At 40.2% G+C, this 14921-nt stretch overlaps 1 protein-coding gene across 5 annotated transcripts in view; it reads left to right on the top strand.

Annotated features, from left to right (window-relative positions):
- The window catches only part of Epb41l5 (erythrocyte membrane protein band 4.1 like 5), a 415759-nt gene that overhangs the window by 23907 nt on the left and 376931 nt on the right, over window positions 1-14921 (top strand). For all 5 annotated transcript variants that reach the window (XR_007980534.1, XM_052201089.1, XM_052201086.1 and 2 more), the window contains exons 5-13: window positions 1373-1451; window positions 2630-2674; window positions 3097-3149; window positions 5615-5735; window positions 5831-5918; window positions 6799-6887; window positions 7772-7841; window positions 12294-12463; window positions 13475-13581. Coding sequence is in view for 4 of the 5 variants with exons in the window: in XM_052201089.1 (XP_052057049.1) it covers window positions 1373-1451; window positions 2630-2674; window positions 3097-3149; window positions 5615-5735; window positions 5831-5918; window positions 6799-6887; window positions 7772-7841; window positions 12294-12463; window positions 13475-13581 (822 nt within the window). In the remaining variant the exon portion in view is untranslated. The remainder of the gene's footprint in view (window positions 1-1372; window positions 1452-2629; window positions 2675-3096; window positions 3150-5614; window positions 5736-5830; window positions 5919-6798; window positions 6888-7771; window positions 7842-12293; window positions 12464-13474; window positions 13582-14921) is intronic.

The raw sequence follows: 14921 nt of genomic DNA, 5'->3' as shown, positions 1-14921 counted from the left end.
TCTGCCTCTCTGCCTCTCTCTCTGCCTCTGCATGCTGGGATTAAAGGTGTGTCACCATACCCAGTCATGCTGAAATCTTTTTAGAGGCAGGGGTGTTACTTGTTTTGTTGTTGATGTTTGGAGGATTATACCTGGCTCTAGCAAACATTTTGAGATCTTAAGGCTATAATAATTTCCTTCCCTTTCTGAACATTAATGATACAGACTAGGCATAGTGGGCTGTTAAGAAATACATGGTAGATTTACTGTCTCCTCTGACTGTGTAGTCAGCAAACACCAAAAGCCTGTCATTCTTTTTAAAAGTTTTACTTAAGTTTATTTTTATTAGGTATATGAGTGCTCTGCCTGCATGCATATATGTGAACCATGTGTGTGCCTAGTGCCCTCCCTGGTCATTCAGAAGATTCCTGGGAAGTGGAGTTATGGATGGTTGTGAACCAAATAGGTGCTGGCAATCAAAGCCAGGTTCTTAGCAAGAGCAACAACTGTTCTTAAGCAGTGAGCCATCGCCCCAGCCTTTACCTGTATTTCTTTTTAAAGAAAAATGAAACAGTGCTGGCAAGATGCCTCAGCAGCGAAGAGCACAATCTGGTCTTGCAGAATACCCACATTCAGTTCCCAACACCTGCCTCAGTGGCTCACAACTGCTCGTAACTCCAACTCCAGGACTATGTAACATTTTTTCTATGCTCTGTGGATACCTGCATGAGCTATCTTACCTGGCTAGAATCCAGCACATGCACACAGCGCCCCCCACACACACACACACACACAAACACACGCACACACAATTAGAAATAAGTCTTAAGAATAATGAAGTAATTCATATAAAATGGAGTATTATTATGTTTGCAGAACTTGAGAAAATACCGGTGTCCAGTCTCCGCAGTCTGGCTTGTCCCTGTAGTGTCAGATTTCAGGGCAGTTTAACTGCCTTTTTGAAATAGAAACTTTATAAAATATAAACGTTATAAAGTATTGGGGCAGAATTGTTGAGAATATTGCAGTCAGTGAAGCCACTGGGCTGATTCGAGTATGGGATGCTTGGCCTTGAGCTGTTGGCTGGCCTCGGTATTCACTGGAAGGACAGATGGGTGGGTATTCTGGGCTGTTTGATTGTTCCACTAAGATTACACATTTGACCCTGAACTATTTGAATGAATGTTTGACAGATGAATGACATAATGCTGTGCTGTGCTCAGTACACTTTAAAACTTTTGTTGTCCAATTTTAGCTTAAATGTTCTACTTTAAGTAATGGTACAATAATCTGTTCTCTCCTTTTATACTTTAATACCTTTCAGCAAATGTTCTGACTGAAGATTACTAGTAAATTAATAAAAATTAAAGCTCTTTTCTTCTTTTAATGGCAGTTGGTTCACCCTATTGTCTTCATCTTCGAGTTAAATTTTATTCCTCGGAACCAAACAATCTTCGTGAGGAGCTAACCCGGTAAGACCACTATGCAGAGATGTGTCAGGAGTGGTAAGACCTTTAGAAGGCTGATTTTAGAATTCTCCAAGCCTATCAGTAAAGGCGTTAGGTGAATTTCTATTCTCCAACAAGATGTTTAAGATGTTGGATTCTAGCCACGTAACATAGCTCATGCCTATAATCCCAATACTCAGGAAACTAAGGCAGGAGGATTACTGTGAATTCAAGGCTAAGCTCAATCCCAAAGTGAATTTCAGGCTAATCCAAGCTACAGTGTGAGACCTTGTCTTAAAATATTAAAAATAAATTGAAGTGTTTAATTCTTTTATTTGTTGTAAAAGATGAGGAACTTATTTTCATGCATCCTGTGGGGGTGACGAGTGAGTCAGTTAGTAGGGTTTTAGACAGAATTGATAACGTGTTAATAATCAATTACAATCTTATGTCTATTGACATTCACTGGTCTGTCTTGTGTTAGGATGTATCCCTTTCTATCCCTTTCACACTGCCTCGTTACTGCATGTGCATGGCTTCTTGGCCAAGAAGCTGAGTCGTTAAGAACACCTCTGCAGGGATTTCCTTCTGCGTTCACTGTTGCTGTCCTTACCCCATATAGATGGTGAGCACACTGTCAGAGTGAAGCCGGGTCATCAGGCCTGCTTACACAGCGTGCTTGTTTTCAAACAGGATTTTACTATGCAGCCCTAAATGGCTAGGTCAGAGATCTTCCTGCCTCTGTCCCCCAACTGCTAAGATTAAAGGTGTGAACAATTGTATCCTGAGAAAATGTTCTTTTTTTGGTTTGGTTTTCCAAGCCAGGGGCTCTGTATAGCTCTGCTTATCCTGGAGCTCACTCTGTAGACCAAGCTGGCCTCCAACTCAGAGATCCACCTGCCTCTGCCTTCTAGGTGCTGGGATTACAGGTGTGCGCCACCACTGCTTGGCTAAAAGAACATCCTTAATTACAGAATTTCACTGCAGAGAAATGTGTAAGGGGAAAAATGATATAGGAAAAACAGAGGGCACAGAAAGGAGGCCAGGAGCAAGCAAGTCTGAAGTAAGAGGCGGAAGAGGAGGACAGAGCCAAGCAGAGCAGAGCAACAAGAAAAGTATTCTCAAGTTAAAATGGTGGTAGGATTTTTTTTCCTCAAGTGAATTGTTCTATTTAGTTAATTTGTGCCTTTTATTTTTCTTAGGTATTTATTTGTTCTTCAGCTAAAACAAGATATTCTCAGTGGGAAGTGAGTATTATTTTATTTGGAACATAACTGCAAAATTCTTGAGTAGTAGAAAACTAATTTAGAAATTAAATTCAGTTCAGGGCGGGAGAGATGATGACTCAGCACGCAGAGTCTGAGTTTGCATCCCCTGTACCCATCTGCAGCCCAGGAGCAGGAGCAGGGGCGGGGTCTGCAGCCCCAGTGCTAGGGCTCTCTGGCCTGCACGGTAGCCAGGGCAGTGGGCTCGAGGTCCAGTGAGCAGCACTGTGCACAGGGTGATGTGGAAGGAAACAAAGCAAGATGCTGGATGTGGTCCTTAGGCCTCCACATACACACAAGTCAACACAAATAAGTTCAAGGGTGTGTAAAAACAAATGCTGAAGGTGCCGTTCATTTTAAAATTAAGATTATAAATTGATGGAAAATTTGTATTTTGATCTCAGGTTAGAGTGCCCCTTTGATACAGCAGTTCAATTGGCAGCTTATAATCTGCAAGGTACGTGATTCTTGTGCTTGATTAAGGCTGAAACATTCTTTTGTGTGATACATGTCTAAGAAAAAAATAGATGACAGGCTAGAAAAGCTACAGCACTGTTTCTGTGTAAAAACTACTAGTGTCTGACTCTTGAATTCTACTTGGTTTTCAAATACTTCTTTAAAAAGTTCTTGTTTTCATGCCTTTTCCTCTCAATTCTTTGCTCTTCTTTTATTTTATTTTCTTATTTTCTTTTTTCTTTCTTTCTTTCTTTCTTTTTTTTTTAGTTATTTTACGTTAAGTGTATAGGTATTCTGTCTGCAATTATGTGTATACACCATGCGTATGCCTGGTGTCCATGGATGGCAGAAGAGGACATTGACTCCCTGGAACTAGAGTAGAGCCAGTTGTACACTGCCATGGAGGTGCTGACTGACGTCCTAACTGACAAGCCCCTGCTCCTTCTGTCTCTAGTACAAGGAAGCAGTTGGCAGCTGCCTGGTAACTAAGTAAACGTTAATATAGCACCGAGGTGATTTCTGTTCCACAAGTAACAGAAGAGTGAATTATCGGGGTTGATCGTGGTTGCTGAATGACTTGCTTTCTTTAGTCTTCTTAAAAATGAGTTCGTGGGACATAGTTAGACAAGATGGGGCCAGTACATATTTTACAGCTCCTGTTAGTCACTCTAAAATATTCCTTAGTGAATGAAGTTAGTGGAAAACTTGCCCAAATGTTTAAATTGCTTCTTGCTAAACTAGGGGATTTTCTCTTAAAAGTTGACATTTTAAAGGAAAACTATAATTTGAGTCTAGGAAACATTTCTTGTGTGTGTGTGTGTGTGTGTGTGTGTGTGTGTGTGTGTGTGTGTGTGTGTGTTTAAAACGAATGATACTGCAACTAGAGTTAATGATGCTCAAGACTTGGTTTTGGTTTTGTCTCCTTAGTGGTTTACATTCTCATCATTCTAAGATCAGTAGTGTTTGTCACTGTGTAGGTAATACTACAGTTGCATGCTTTATAGTAGACTGAGTGTTTTTACTTATTTTGAATATCTGTTCTTAAAGCATATTTTCCTGGTGATAAGAATTTTTATCTACTTGGCTTTTTTCATTATAATCTGTCTCCAAATTAAAGCATGCTTTCTATATTCATAATGAAGAGGAGACATTAATCTAAAAATGCTATCTGTGTTTTGTTTGTCCCCTTGACAAAGTATATGCATACAAATAGGGTTTATATAAGACTAATAGATCACTTACCGAGTGAAGGTTCTTAATCTGCAGATAGAAAGATACCAATACATGGCCCCATATCAGTAGCTGCCAAAGTCTCCTAGAATTTTGGAGCTGAAACCAATCCAAGAACCTGATGGTCATCTAAATGGTGGGACACCTGGACTGAGGCCATAAGTCAGAGCAGTAGAAGGAAACACCCGACATCCTGTTCTGAACTCTGCATGCACAGACATAGGTGTGTGTCCTCAAACACTGAAGTATATACACCTCACACAGAATTACAGAAAAGTATTATATCTTGCATCTTGGGTGTTTTTTTTAAGAATTAAGATTGGGCTGGAGAGATCACTCAGTGGTTAAGAGCACTGTCTGATCTTCTAGAAGTTTGAGTTCAATTTCTAGTAACCATATGGTAGCTTACAACCATCTATCCTAGGGCCTGATGCCCTCTTCTGGCATGCAGGTGCTCATATTGATAGATTATATACATTAATATACATACATATTATAATATGTATAATATGTATAATATGCTCATAATATACATTAAATAAGTAAATAAATCTTTAAAAAATGAATTAAAACTCAAAGTTTTTTCTCTACAGAAATACAGAAATTGATTTTCAAAAGCTAAGCATTAATATATATCAATATATTAATAATAAATTAGAAATGTGTATTTAAAAATAATTCAGCAACAACAAATGTGATTTATATTGTCTTACTCTTCTGTTGCCGTGACAAAGTACCATGACCAAGGCAGCTTATAAAACAGAGCGTTTACTTTGGCACTCGCAGCTCCAGAAGGTTAGAGTCTATGACCATCCTGGCAGGGAGTATGGCAACAGGCACGTAAGCATGCCACCGAACAGGAGCTGAGTGCACATCTACTCCACAGGTGTGAGACAGAGCGGGCTGCCTGGGAGTGGCATGGGAATGCCAGACCTCAGCCTCCCCCTCTGACACACCTTCTCCAACAGCTGCCTCCGAATCCTTCCCAGACAGTTGTACCAACTTTGGACCAAGCATTCCTGAGTCAATGGGGGTTATTCTCAAACTACTGTATATGTGTACAGACCAATCCTAGGTCTAAATTAGATTTATTAGAGCAGAATGGTCCATGCATTATGAATAGCTGGTAGCTTAAGAAGGAGTTTTACTGATCTTCTTAATCTAAGTTTACAAAATTTTTAAAGCATTTTCTTAATGTTACTAACATGACATAAGTGTGTTAACTTGTATTCATAGCTGAACTTGGTGACTATGATCTTGCTGAACATAGTCCTGAACTGGTCTCCGAGTTCAGGTTTGTGCCCATCCAGACTGAAGAGATGGAACTGGCTATTTTTGAGAAATGGAAGGAATACAGGTAGCTCATCATTTCATCACACTTTAACATCACCAACATCATTATTTTTTTCTCTCTTGCTTATTATCTTATAATTACTATATTTAAAATTTCAGAGGTCAGACACCAGCACAAGCTGAAACCAATTACCTGAATAAAGCCAAATGGCTAGAAATGTATGGTGTTGATATGCATGTGGTCAAGGTAAGCCCGGTGTTGTGGTACCTTTTTAAAAAATTTATTCTGGAGCTAGAGGAATGGTTCAGCAGGTATGAGCAAGCATGTGCTGTTCCAGTAGAGTCCTGAGTTCAGTTCTCAGCACCTGTGTTGAGCGCCACATAAATCCCTGTAATCCCAGCTCCAGGGAATCTGACACCTTTCTTCTTGCCTCCGGAGATATTTGTATCCAATGTGTATATACATATAACTTAAAAATAACAAATCAATTTCTAAAAATCCATGTTGGGACTAAAGGCTTAGAATGTGAATATTATAGTATTTGGGAAGGATAGAGTTTCTATAGAATGCCTCTGAGTATCTTGGATGTGTAATAAGGAAAAATGTCTGAAATTAGATATTGAAAGACTAGAGTCACTTAGGACTGGTGGCACAAACCTTCAGTGTGGGCATTCGGAAGGCAGAGGCAGATGGAGTTCTTTGAGTTCAAGGCCAGCCTGGTCTACATAGGACAGCCAGCAATGTGTAGAGAGTCCCTTTCTTACAAAAACAAACATCACAACAAAACAAAAGACCAGACTCTAAGGAAAGATTGATCATGAAACGAGAAAACTAAAGGTCCCAGAATTATATATAATCCTTGTATAAATGTGAGTTTTACACTGAGAAAAAAATGTAGGTTACTTTTTATCTTTATTATTTGATGCAGTTTGATATCACCAGTGAGGAGACTTTACTAGAAAATAAAGGTTGACACTTCATAACCTGAAGAGGATTAGTTGTCAGAAACATCTAGATTATTATTTTAGCCTGTGTATAATTAATATTTAGTGTGAAAAGAACCACTTGTCTGAACCATGGAACCTGCCTATGCGTGCAAACTCTTTATTTTCTCTCCTTCAATTAGGCAAGAGACGGCAATGACTATAGCTTGGGGCTGACTCCAACAGGAGTCCTGGTTTTTGAAGGAGAGACCAAAATTGGCTTGTTTTTCTGGTAAGCAGTGTTGAATATCAGGGGTACTCTTGTCTTGTTTTTAATGAGTCAGTGTATTTATATCATAAATGAATAAAAAAGTGTGGAAACAGAATCATGAGACGTTTGCAAGGGTTACTATTTCCTGTTCTGCTCTCACTCATCTGTGACCTCCCTCCCCAGAGGTAGACTTAAATTACCCGATCCCCCTCCCCCTCGGGGCTCTGTCACTCGGTGTTTTCCATAGGCTCTCTTCCCTTCATGGAAAGGAAGGGAGATGGGTGTGCTTCTGTTCTACTTTCAAGCTTGGCTTCTCCTCTTTCCCAATTTTTGTCTTCCATACTTAGAATTATACAGATTTCATAGACTAAAGCATAGAATTGGGAAACTGTTTACAATATTACATTTTAGTTAGAGCTAATTTAGAGTTTTGGCATATATTACAGATGCGAGCTCAAGTTTTGTAACATTCCAAGACTGTTGGCTTCAAGCCTTTCCACCCAAACTCCTTTTCAGGGGTTGCTGGGAAAAACAGAGCTGGAGACCATATCAGGGATAGTTTCTTGTGTGCCCTTTACAGAGACTTCGTGGCTTTCACTGTATCGAATTCCTGTGCTATTTAATCTTGAAACTTTTTACCTAGGACTTTAGAATTTATTATGCCACATTACTGGTGTGCAAAATACACTATATTTCTTATTTCCTTTATAATTTTAATATCTGATAGATGGGCAGCATCATTTTGTCAGTTGGTTGCTTTTAAAATATGTGCCTTCCCTTTAGAGACTTTGACAGGCGGGGCTGGCTGCGTATCCCTTACCACTGCTGAGAATGAAGATGAGGAAACGCACTTGATACAGAAGCGGATGTACCTTAATCTGACTGTTGATCTCATATTGTTGCAGGCCCAAGATAACCAGATTGGATTTTAAAAAGAATAAATTAACTCTAGTGGTTGTCGAAGATGATGATCAGGTAGGAATTAACTGTATTACTTGTTCAACAGTAGTTCTGTGGAAAACAGGTGGTGGGGTACCGCATTGTACCGAGAGCCATGAAACAAAAGCTTAGTGTTACTCAGACTTTGAAGTAAAATTCCTCATTCAGGTCATTTTATGCCACTAACCTTAAAGTGAATGAATATGGATCCCTCTGTGTGTGTGTGTGTGTGTGTGTGTGTGTGTGTGTGTGTGTGTGTGTGTGTGTGTGTGTGTAGTAGACAGTGGTTACATTTAGATGACTGTGCTTTTATTCCTAATGAAATTGCTAAGAAAATAAGCCTTTAATAAGTTGTCTTTTATCCCAATACTCTGTAGGCAGGGACAAATGGATCTCTGAGTTCAAAGCCAGCCTGCTCTACATAATGAGTTCCAGGCCAGTTAATCCTGGCCAGTGAGAAATCAGATCCAGATTGATTCCTCCAAGTCCTGTGTCGTGTCCAAAGTATGTCGTACCTTCTTTGTCTGGAAGGCACTAAGGATAATGGCAATAGATTATATTGTTTGAAGAGGAGAGTCTCTTTGTTTCCCCTGACTAACAACCTAAAAGTAGGTTTTCAATGGCTGGCACTGTTTTCTTTGTTAGGAAGTAATTGCTTTTGGAGTGGGAAACATTGTCACTCCAAGTGGCCTAACTTAGAGGGAGAGAGAGGGAGAGAGGAGATTGAGATTGAGAGATGGAGATTTTAGAATAAATAATTCCTGGTAGCTTTTTGTAACATCCTTGGTGTTATTTGTCCCTCCTCTTTCCCTCTCTTCTTTATAGCAACAGTATCCTGTTGTTCCCCTTTCTAAGGCTCCTGTCCCCACCATGGTTCCATTTTACTCCCTGGTTTCCATAGTTACTCAGGTTGTGTAGTCTAAGATCTAAAGATTTGTTGCTAGAATCTACAAATATGAGAGGATATGCAGCATCCTTTCTTGTCTAGGTTACTCAGTATACTATTTTTTTGTTCAATTATTTACCTACAAGTTATATTTTAAATTTCTTCACAGCTGAGCTAGTATCTCTGTAATACAATGTGAAGTCCTTTGGACATGGGTCAAAGAATGCTGTAGCTGGGTCATAGATAACAGACTTATGTAGTCTTAGGTTTTTTGTTTTGTTTTGTTTTTAGAATTTTCTGAACTGGTTTCCTGCCCTTGCGTCCTTCCTGCCATTTGTTGCTGGTTGTTTTGACCTTTGCCATCTTTTGCATTGCCCTGGTTGCTAAAGATGTTGAATACTTTTTGAGATGCGTCTTAGCCATTTTAATTTCTTCTTTTGAGAACTCTGTTAATCTACTTTTTAATTGGGTTGCTTGATTTTTTTTTCTTCTTTTTATTTTTTAGAGTTCTTTATATATTCTGAATACTAATCCTCTGTAGGGTGTATAGCTGGAAAAGATGTCTCCCACTTTTTGGGCTTCTTGTACTTGTTGCTTTTATTTCCTCGAATGGAGGGATGAGATGAGAGCCTTACCCAAGCTGTGCGAATGCAGTGTTTCTTTCTCTGTTCTAACTGTCCCTAGGTCTAACCCTGGAGGCTTCTAGCCACCATACACTCTGATCTTCCAAGAATACTGAGTCAATTCACCTTCGCTCAGCTTTTGTGTGCATTGCTCTACTTGGCCTCATACTAACTTTGGCAATAAGTTCTAATCTTCTGGCTCCTTCTCAGTTCAAACATGGCTGCTTCCTTCTGCAAATTAGTTTTACCTTCATTATTAGAGATTAAAGCATATACTAAAGATCTATCTTTATTCCAGCCAGATCATAGTATAATCCAGCATGTCTACATTCTGGACCAGATCATATACAGCTAGAAGGTCTTTGGATGTGATTCCTTGCCAAAGTAGCCAGGTTGCAGGATTAGAATTTGTCTGTATTTCCTCTTCACATAATTGAATGCTTCCTTTGCTGTAGATAAGCCTTTTAGTTTAATGAGATTCTACTTGTCATTCATTGACTTAATTACTCAGCAAATGGGGTCCAGTCTAGAAAGTACTTTCCCACACCTATATCTTATAGGTTGCCTCAGTGCTTTCTTCCAATATTCTTGTGGCTTCATTCTTCCCTTCTTCCCTTGGGATGGCCAGGCATTGCTGCACACCAAGGGGAACGGATGGAGTGGAGCCAAGTTCCACAGTCTCTGTCTTTTCTTGAAGTGTCTGGGCCCTGATGCGCACTGGACAGGAAAGGAAGAAGCAAATTCTGAAATGGGGCGGGTCAGCAGGATCCCAGTCCTGGAATGAATAGGGTGGGGGTCTCCAAAGATTTCAGTGTTACAACTCTCTTAGATGATAGTCAATGAAACAGCCTGTGTGCATACACTATATTCAAGGAATCAATGGATATATACATAGGAATCCCTGAGAGCAGGTAGGGTTCTTCTTAGGTGTTTCATTGGCTGAGGTTTAAGGTTCTTGGGATACCTCATTTGCATGGAGAAGCATTCTAGGAAGTTGAACCTGTAATTTCTCCAAGGACTACATGATATTAGAATCAGGCTCCCCAGATCATGCAGAGAAGAGGAAACACTGATGAGGAAAGGAGTCTCCATTTTTTGTGCTCAGGAAGGCTATCTGGGCATGATAGACTACAACCTTAGTAGCCAGGTGCAACATCCTCATTCTTCTGAATGCTGGCATTCCAAGCATATTCCATTATACTCAGCTATAGTCAAAAGAACTCTTTTAAATTTATGTAATGTGTGTGGGTATTTTGTCTGCATGTATGTCCGTGTACATGTACCACATGCATGCCTAGTGCCTATGGAAACTAGAAGTGGGTTGTAGGAAAGATCAGGTCTCCCGGAACTGAAGTCACACTGTCATTGAGTCACCATATTGGTGCTGGGAAGTGAACCCAGGTCATCTGGAATTGCTGCTAGTGCTTGTAACTAATGAGTCACCTCAGAGGTCCCTTAAGAGGTTCTGACTGAAAATAGTTTGTTACTAACACTTCCTTCTTTGTGTGAGTATAGATGTTGTCTTAGTTTAGATTTTAGTGCTATTGCCATGATCACGGCAACTCTTAGAAGGAGAGTATTTAACTGGGGCTGCCTTACAGTTTCAGAGCTTTGGTTCACTGTTGTCAAGGTGGGAAGCACGTTGGCATGGAGGCAGACGTGGTGCTGGAGGAGCTGAGAGTTCTACATCTTGATCCAAACACAAAAGAAGACTGTCACACTGGCCAGACTTGAGCTCATAAGACCACAAAACCTCCCCACAGTGACATATTTCTTCAGACAAGACCATACCTACTCCAATAAGGCCACATCTCGTAATAGTGCCACTCCCTATGGGCCAAGCGTTCAATCATATGAGTCTATGAGCGCCATTCCTAGTCAAATCACTACAGATATGAATAGTCTCGTATGAAGAAATAAGATGATTATGTGTTTAGGGATGTGTGGTCATATTTAATTGATGACCCTTGTTCTTTTCAGAGTTGTTTGGTGTTGATTTTTGGCTTTAGCTCTATAGTTCTGGATGCCTTGGAACTCAGGATTCAGGCCTCAACTTGTGGTGCTCCCTCTGCCCTGGCTGCTGGGTTCTGGCGTTCCGGGCAGGGAACACCACATCTAGCTTTAGGGTGTCTTACTAGCTTTAGCATGATTTATTAAAACACATGCTGGTTTTTTGGTTGGTTGGTTGGTTTGGTTTGGTTTTTTTAGTATTTGATGGTAGGGTTTCTCTGTATAGCTCTGGCTGTCCTGGATCTCACTCTGTAGACCTGGGCTGGCCTCGAACTCAGAGCTCCATCTGCCTCTGCCTCCTAAGCAGCTGGGACTAAGGTGTCCACGCTGGCAGCTTAGCACATGATTCTGTTTGTTTGGATCATGGACTTTTCATGCGTGTTATATGTATTTGTTCGTAGGGAATTGTATGAAGGTACACATGTGTGTACATGTTCATGTGGCCAGATACCGGCTGTTGATTACTCACCACCTTACCTGTCTACATGAGGGTCTCCACTGAGCCCGGTGCTCACCTGTCTGACAAAACTCCATATTCACCTTTCCCACCAAAAAGTTTCAGAGAATAAAGTAGAGGTTTTAATGGTTTTTTTAAGGTTTATTTTATTTTTAATTATATGTACAAGGTGTGGGTGGGTGCTTAGTGCAGATGACCTTGGCGAGCATCAGGTGCAGAGCTGGAGTTACAGGCTGTTAGTTGTTGTCTGATATGAGTGCTGAGAACCATTCGTGCCCCGAAAGAGCAGTGCCTACACTTAGCTACTGAGCCGGCTCTCCAGCACCTTTATTGTTTCCGTTCCTGTCCAGCTGGCCTGGCGTTTACTCTGTATGCAGTGCAGCCTCGACCTGGTGGAATTGTAGGCATGCGCCACATGCTCAGCTGCCTCTGGGTGTTGGTGTGATTGTGTTGCTGTTGCAGCAATAGAAGACATGGCTCATGGACTTACCAAACAGCGCTTTGTCTTTCAGGGCAAAGAACAAGAGCACACCTTTGTCTTTAGATTGGACCATCCGAAGGCCTGCAAACACTTATGGAAATGTGCGGTGGAGCACCATGCCTTCTTCCGCCTCCGAGGACCTGTCCAAAAGAGCTCTCATCGATCAGGATTCATCCGACTAGGATCACGATTTAGATACAGGTTCATTTCCCTAAGTTTTCACATCTTGCATACAGGCCAGGAAAGTGACTCTAACTTAACTCTTGATTTTACTGGGGTGGAAAACAAGACACAGGAAATAAAGTATGTTGCCAAAGATATCTGTTGGCCAAAATTTTTAAAGAAGTAATAATGTTATTATTAATAATTTCTTGACTAGATAGGAAATCGGTTATATTGTTAATTTATATTGATAAATTTTATATATAATAAGCCACATTTTACTTTATGTAACAAAGTAAATGCTCAATCTGACAAGTTTTCTCTCATACAGAAAATGTATGGGACATGAATATGGATAATACTGTAGCTGAAGACCATTGGCTTTTACCAGCTCCTCTGTCGTGAACTATAAATGTCTGTTACATTTGAGTCTTCAGTTAAAGCAGGGATAACAGTGCCAGTAATGTAACAAGTCAGCCACAGAGAGTTCTTAAGATAATTTCTGTTCTACCATGTCAGAAATGCTGAAGGATTTTCTTAGCTGGAAACCAAAGAAGTACAATAGTGGTTTTTCTAGCATATCTAGACATTTTTTTGTAGAAATAATAATAGAGAAAGTAATCTGAGTTGGGGGCTAAAGATGCAGCCCATTGGCAGAGTACTTGCACGTGTAAGGCCTGACGTTTAATCCCCAGGACCGCAAAAGAGCTGGAAATTTTGTTCTGGACTACACATTTTGTCTTAATCCCTATGGCTAGGAGAGGACAGAGTGCTTCCCTGATAGCATGGGCATTTTCTTCTGTTTTAATGGGTGAAATATAGGTGTTTATATAAGTGATGTATATGCTTGGAAGAAATCCTATATTATTAATGTTATATATATAATACCAAAGCCGGGAGAATAAAAAACATTTGGATAAAGAGAAAAAAAAAAACCTACTGATGGCAGTGGCTCCCTCAGAAGGCTTCTTTGCAGGAGAATATAACACAGACATCACACTCTTGTGTCGCCTCACACTGTCTTCCTGTTGACTGCTTCACTTATCGTAGTGGGAAAACAGAGTACCAGACCACAAAAACGAGTAAAGCAAGAAGATCAGCCTCCTTCGAAAGAAGGCCCAGCAAGCGGTACTCCCGACGGACCCTGCAAATGAAAGGTGAGGTGCGGCCCTGCTCCGCAGGCTCGTCCTTCCTCCGCAGTCTCCGTGTCCTCGCACCTCCTGTTTGCTGGGGAGGAAGCTGCCTGAGTTTTCCCAAGTCTGTTTTAGTTAACGAAAGCTATCTTTGTCCAACTCTTCATACGCTGCGTAATAATGGGTCCCATATTGGCTGACATTAAACTTAATAGCAGTCTCCATGCAGATGTTCTGGGCAGTATTGCACTTAGTGTGTCTTCACTGGCATGGTGTTTTCTCTGGGTCTTTCAAATCTCGTGATGAAATGCCAGTTCCTCCCCTTGGATTCTTTTTTAATATTAGCATGTGATGAATACATTTGAGATGTTTTTATTTGTATGTGTGTGCGTGTGTGCATGTGCAAACATGCATGTGTGGTGTTTTATGTACCCTATGAAGGCCAATGCCCTGGCCTGGAGTGTAGGCAGTTTTGAGCTGTCTGATTTGGGTACTGAGACTTGAAACAAGACCTCTGGAAGAGCAACAAGTACTCTTAACCACTGAGCCATCTCTCCTGGCCCAAAGAAGTTTTCAATAAAAATTTTTCCATATTAGCCTGGTAAGGTGGCTTATAGGATGAGTGCACTGTGCTGCCAAGTCTAATCCTGAGTCATTTCCTGGAACCTACAAAACGAAAGGAATTATCTTCTGACCTACACACACACACACCATGACGTGTGTGTTTTCACACAAAAGACACAGACAATACAACAGTATAAAAATGAGTAAATGAAAGCCAGGCATGATGGTGCATGTCTTTACCCCCAGCACTCAGGAAGTAGAGGCAGCAGGTCTCTGTGAGTTCGGTGCCAGCCTTGTCTCAACAAAGTTACTTTCAGGACAGCCAGGACTGTTCTGTTACACAGAGAAACCCTGTCTTGAAAAAGCATCATCATCATCATCATCAATAATAGTTAATAATAATTAATAATGATATAAATCAAAATAAGTAAATAATATTGTTCCATATTACAATTTACTATTGAGAAACCTCACTAAATAGAATTTTATTTATCGATGTCTGTTGTGCATAGATTTTACATATTCATACATGTGCATAGAATTTACAAATTCATAAATGTTATCTGGCACTTAAAATATTTCAACTCTGAAAGAAATAGTTTTCATTAAAAATTAAATTAAAACTTGTGTTTGATTTCAAATTTGGACTAAAATACAAATTGAATTTTAAGCATGTCTATTGTTAGGTTATCATTACCACATATCAAAAATCTGCCACCAGCTGACTGTGGCAGTGGTTTTTTTAATTAATTTTTTTGGCCAATCTGTATTCAATTTGTGGTGTGGTTGTGAATTTAAAT

The sequence above is a fragment of the Apodemus sylvaticus genome, chromosome 12 (genome assembly GCF_947179515.1).
Source record: "Apodemus sylvaticus chromosome 12, mApoSyl1.1, whole genome shotgun sequence".
Classification (NCBI taxonomy): Eukaryota; Metazoa; Chordata; class Mammalia; order Rodentia; family Muridae; genus Apodemus; species Apodemus sylvaticus.
This window is presented reverse-complemented; position numbering and strand designations above follow the sequence as displayed.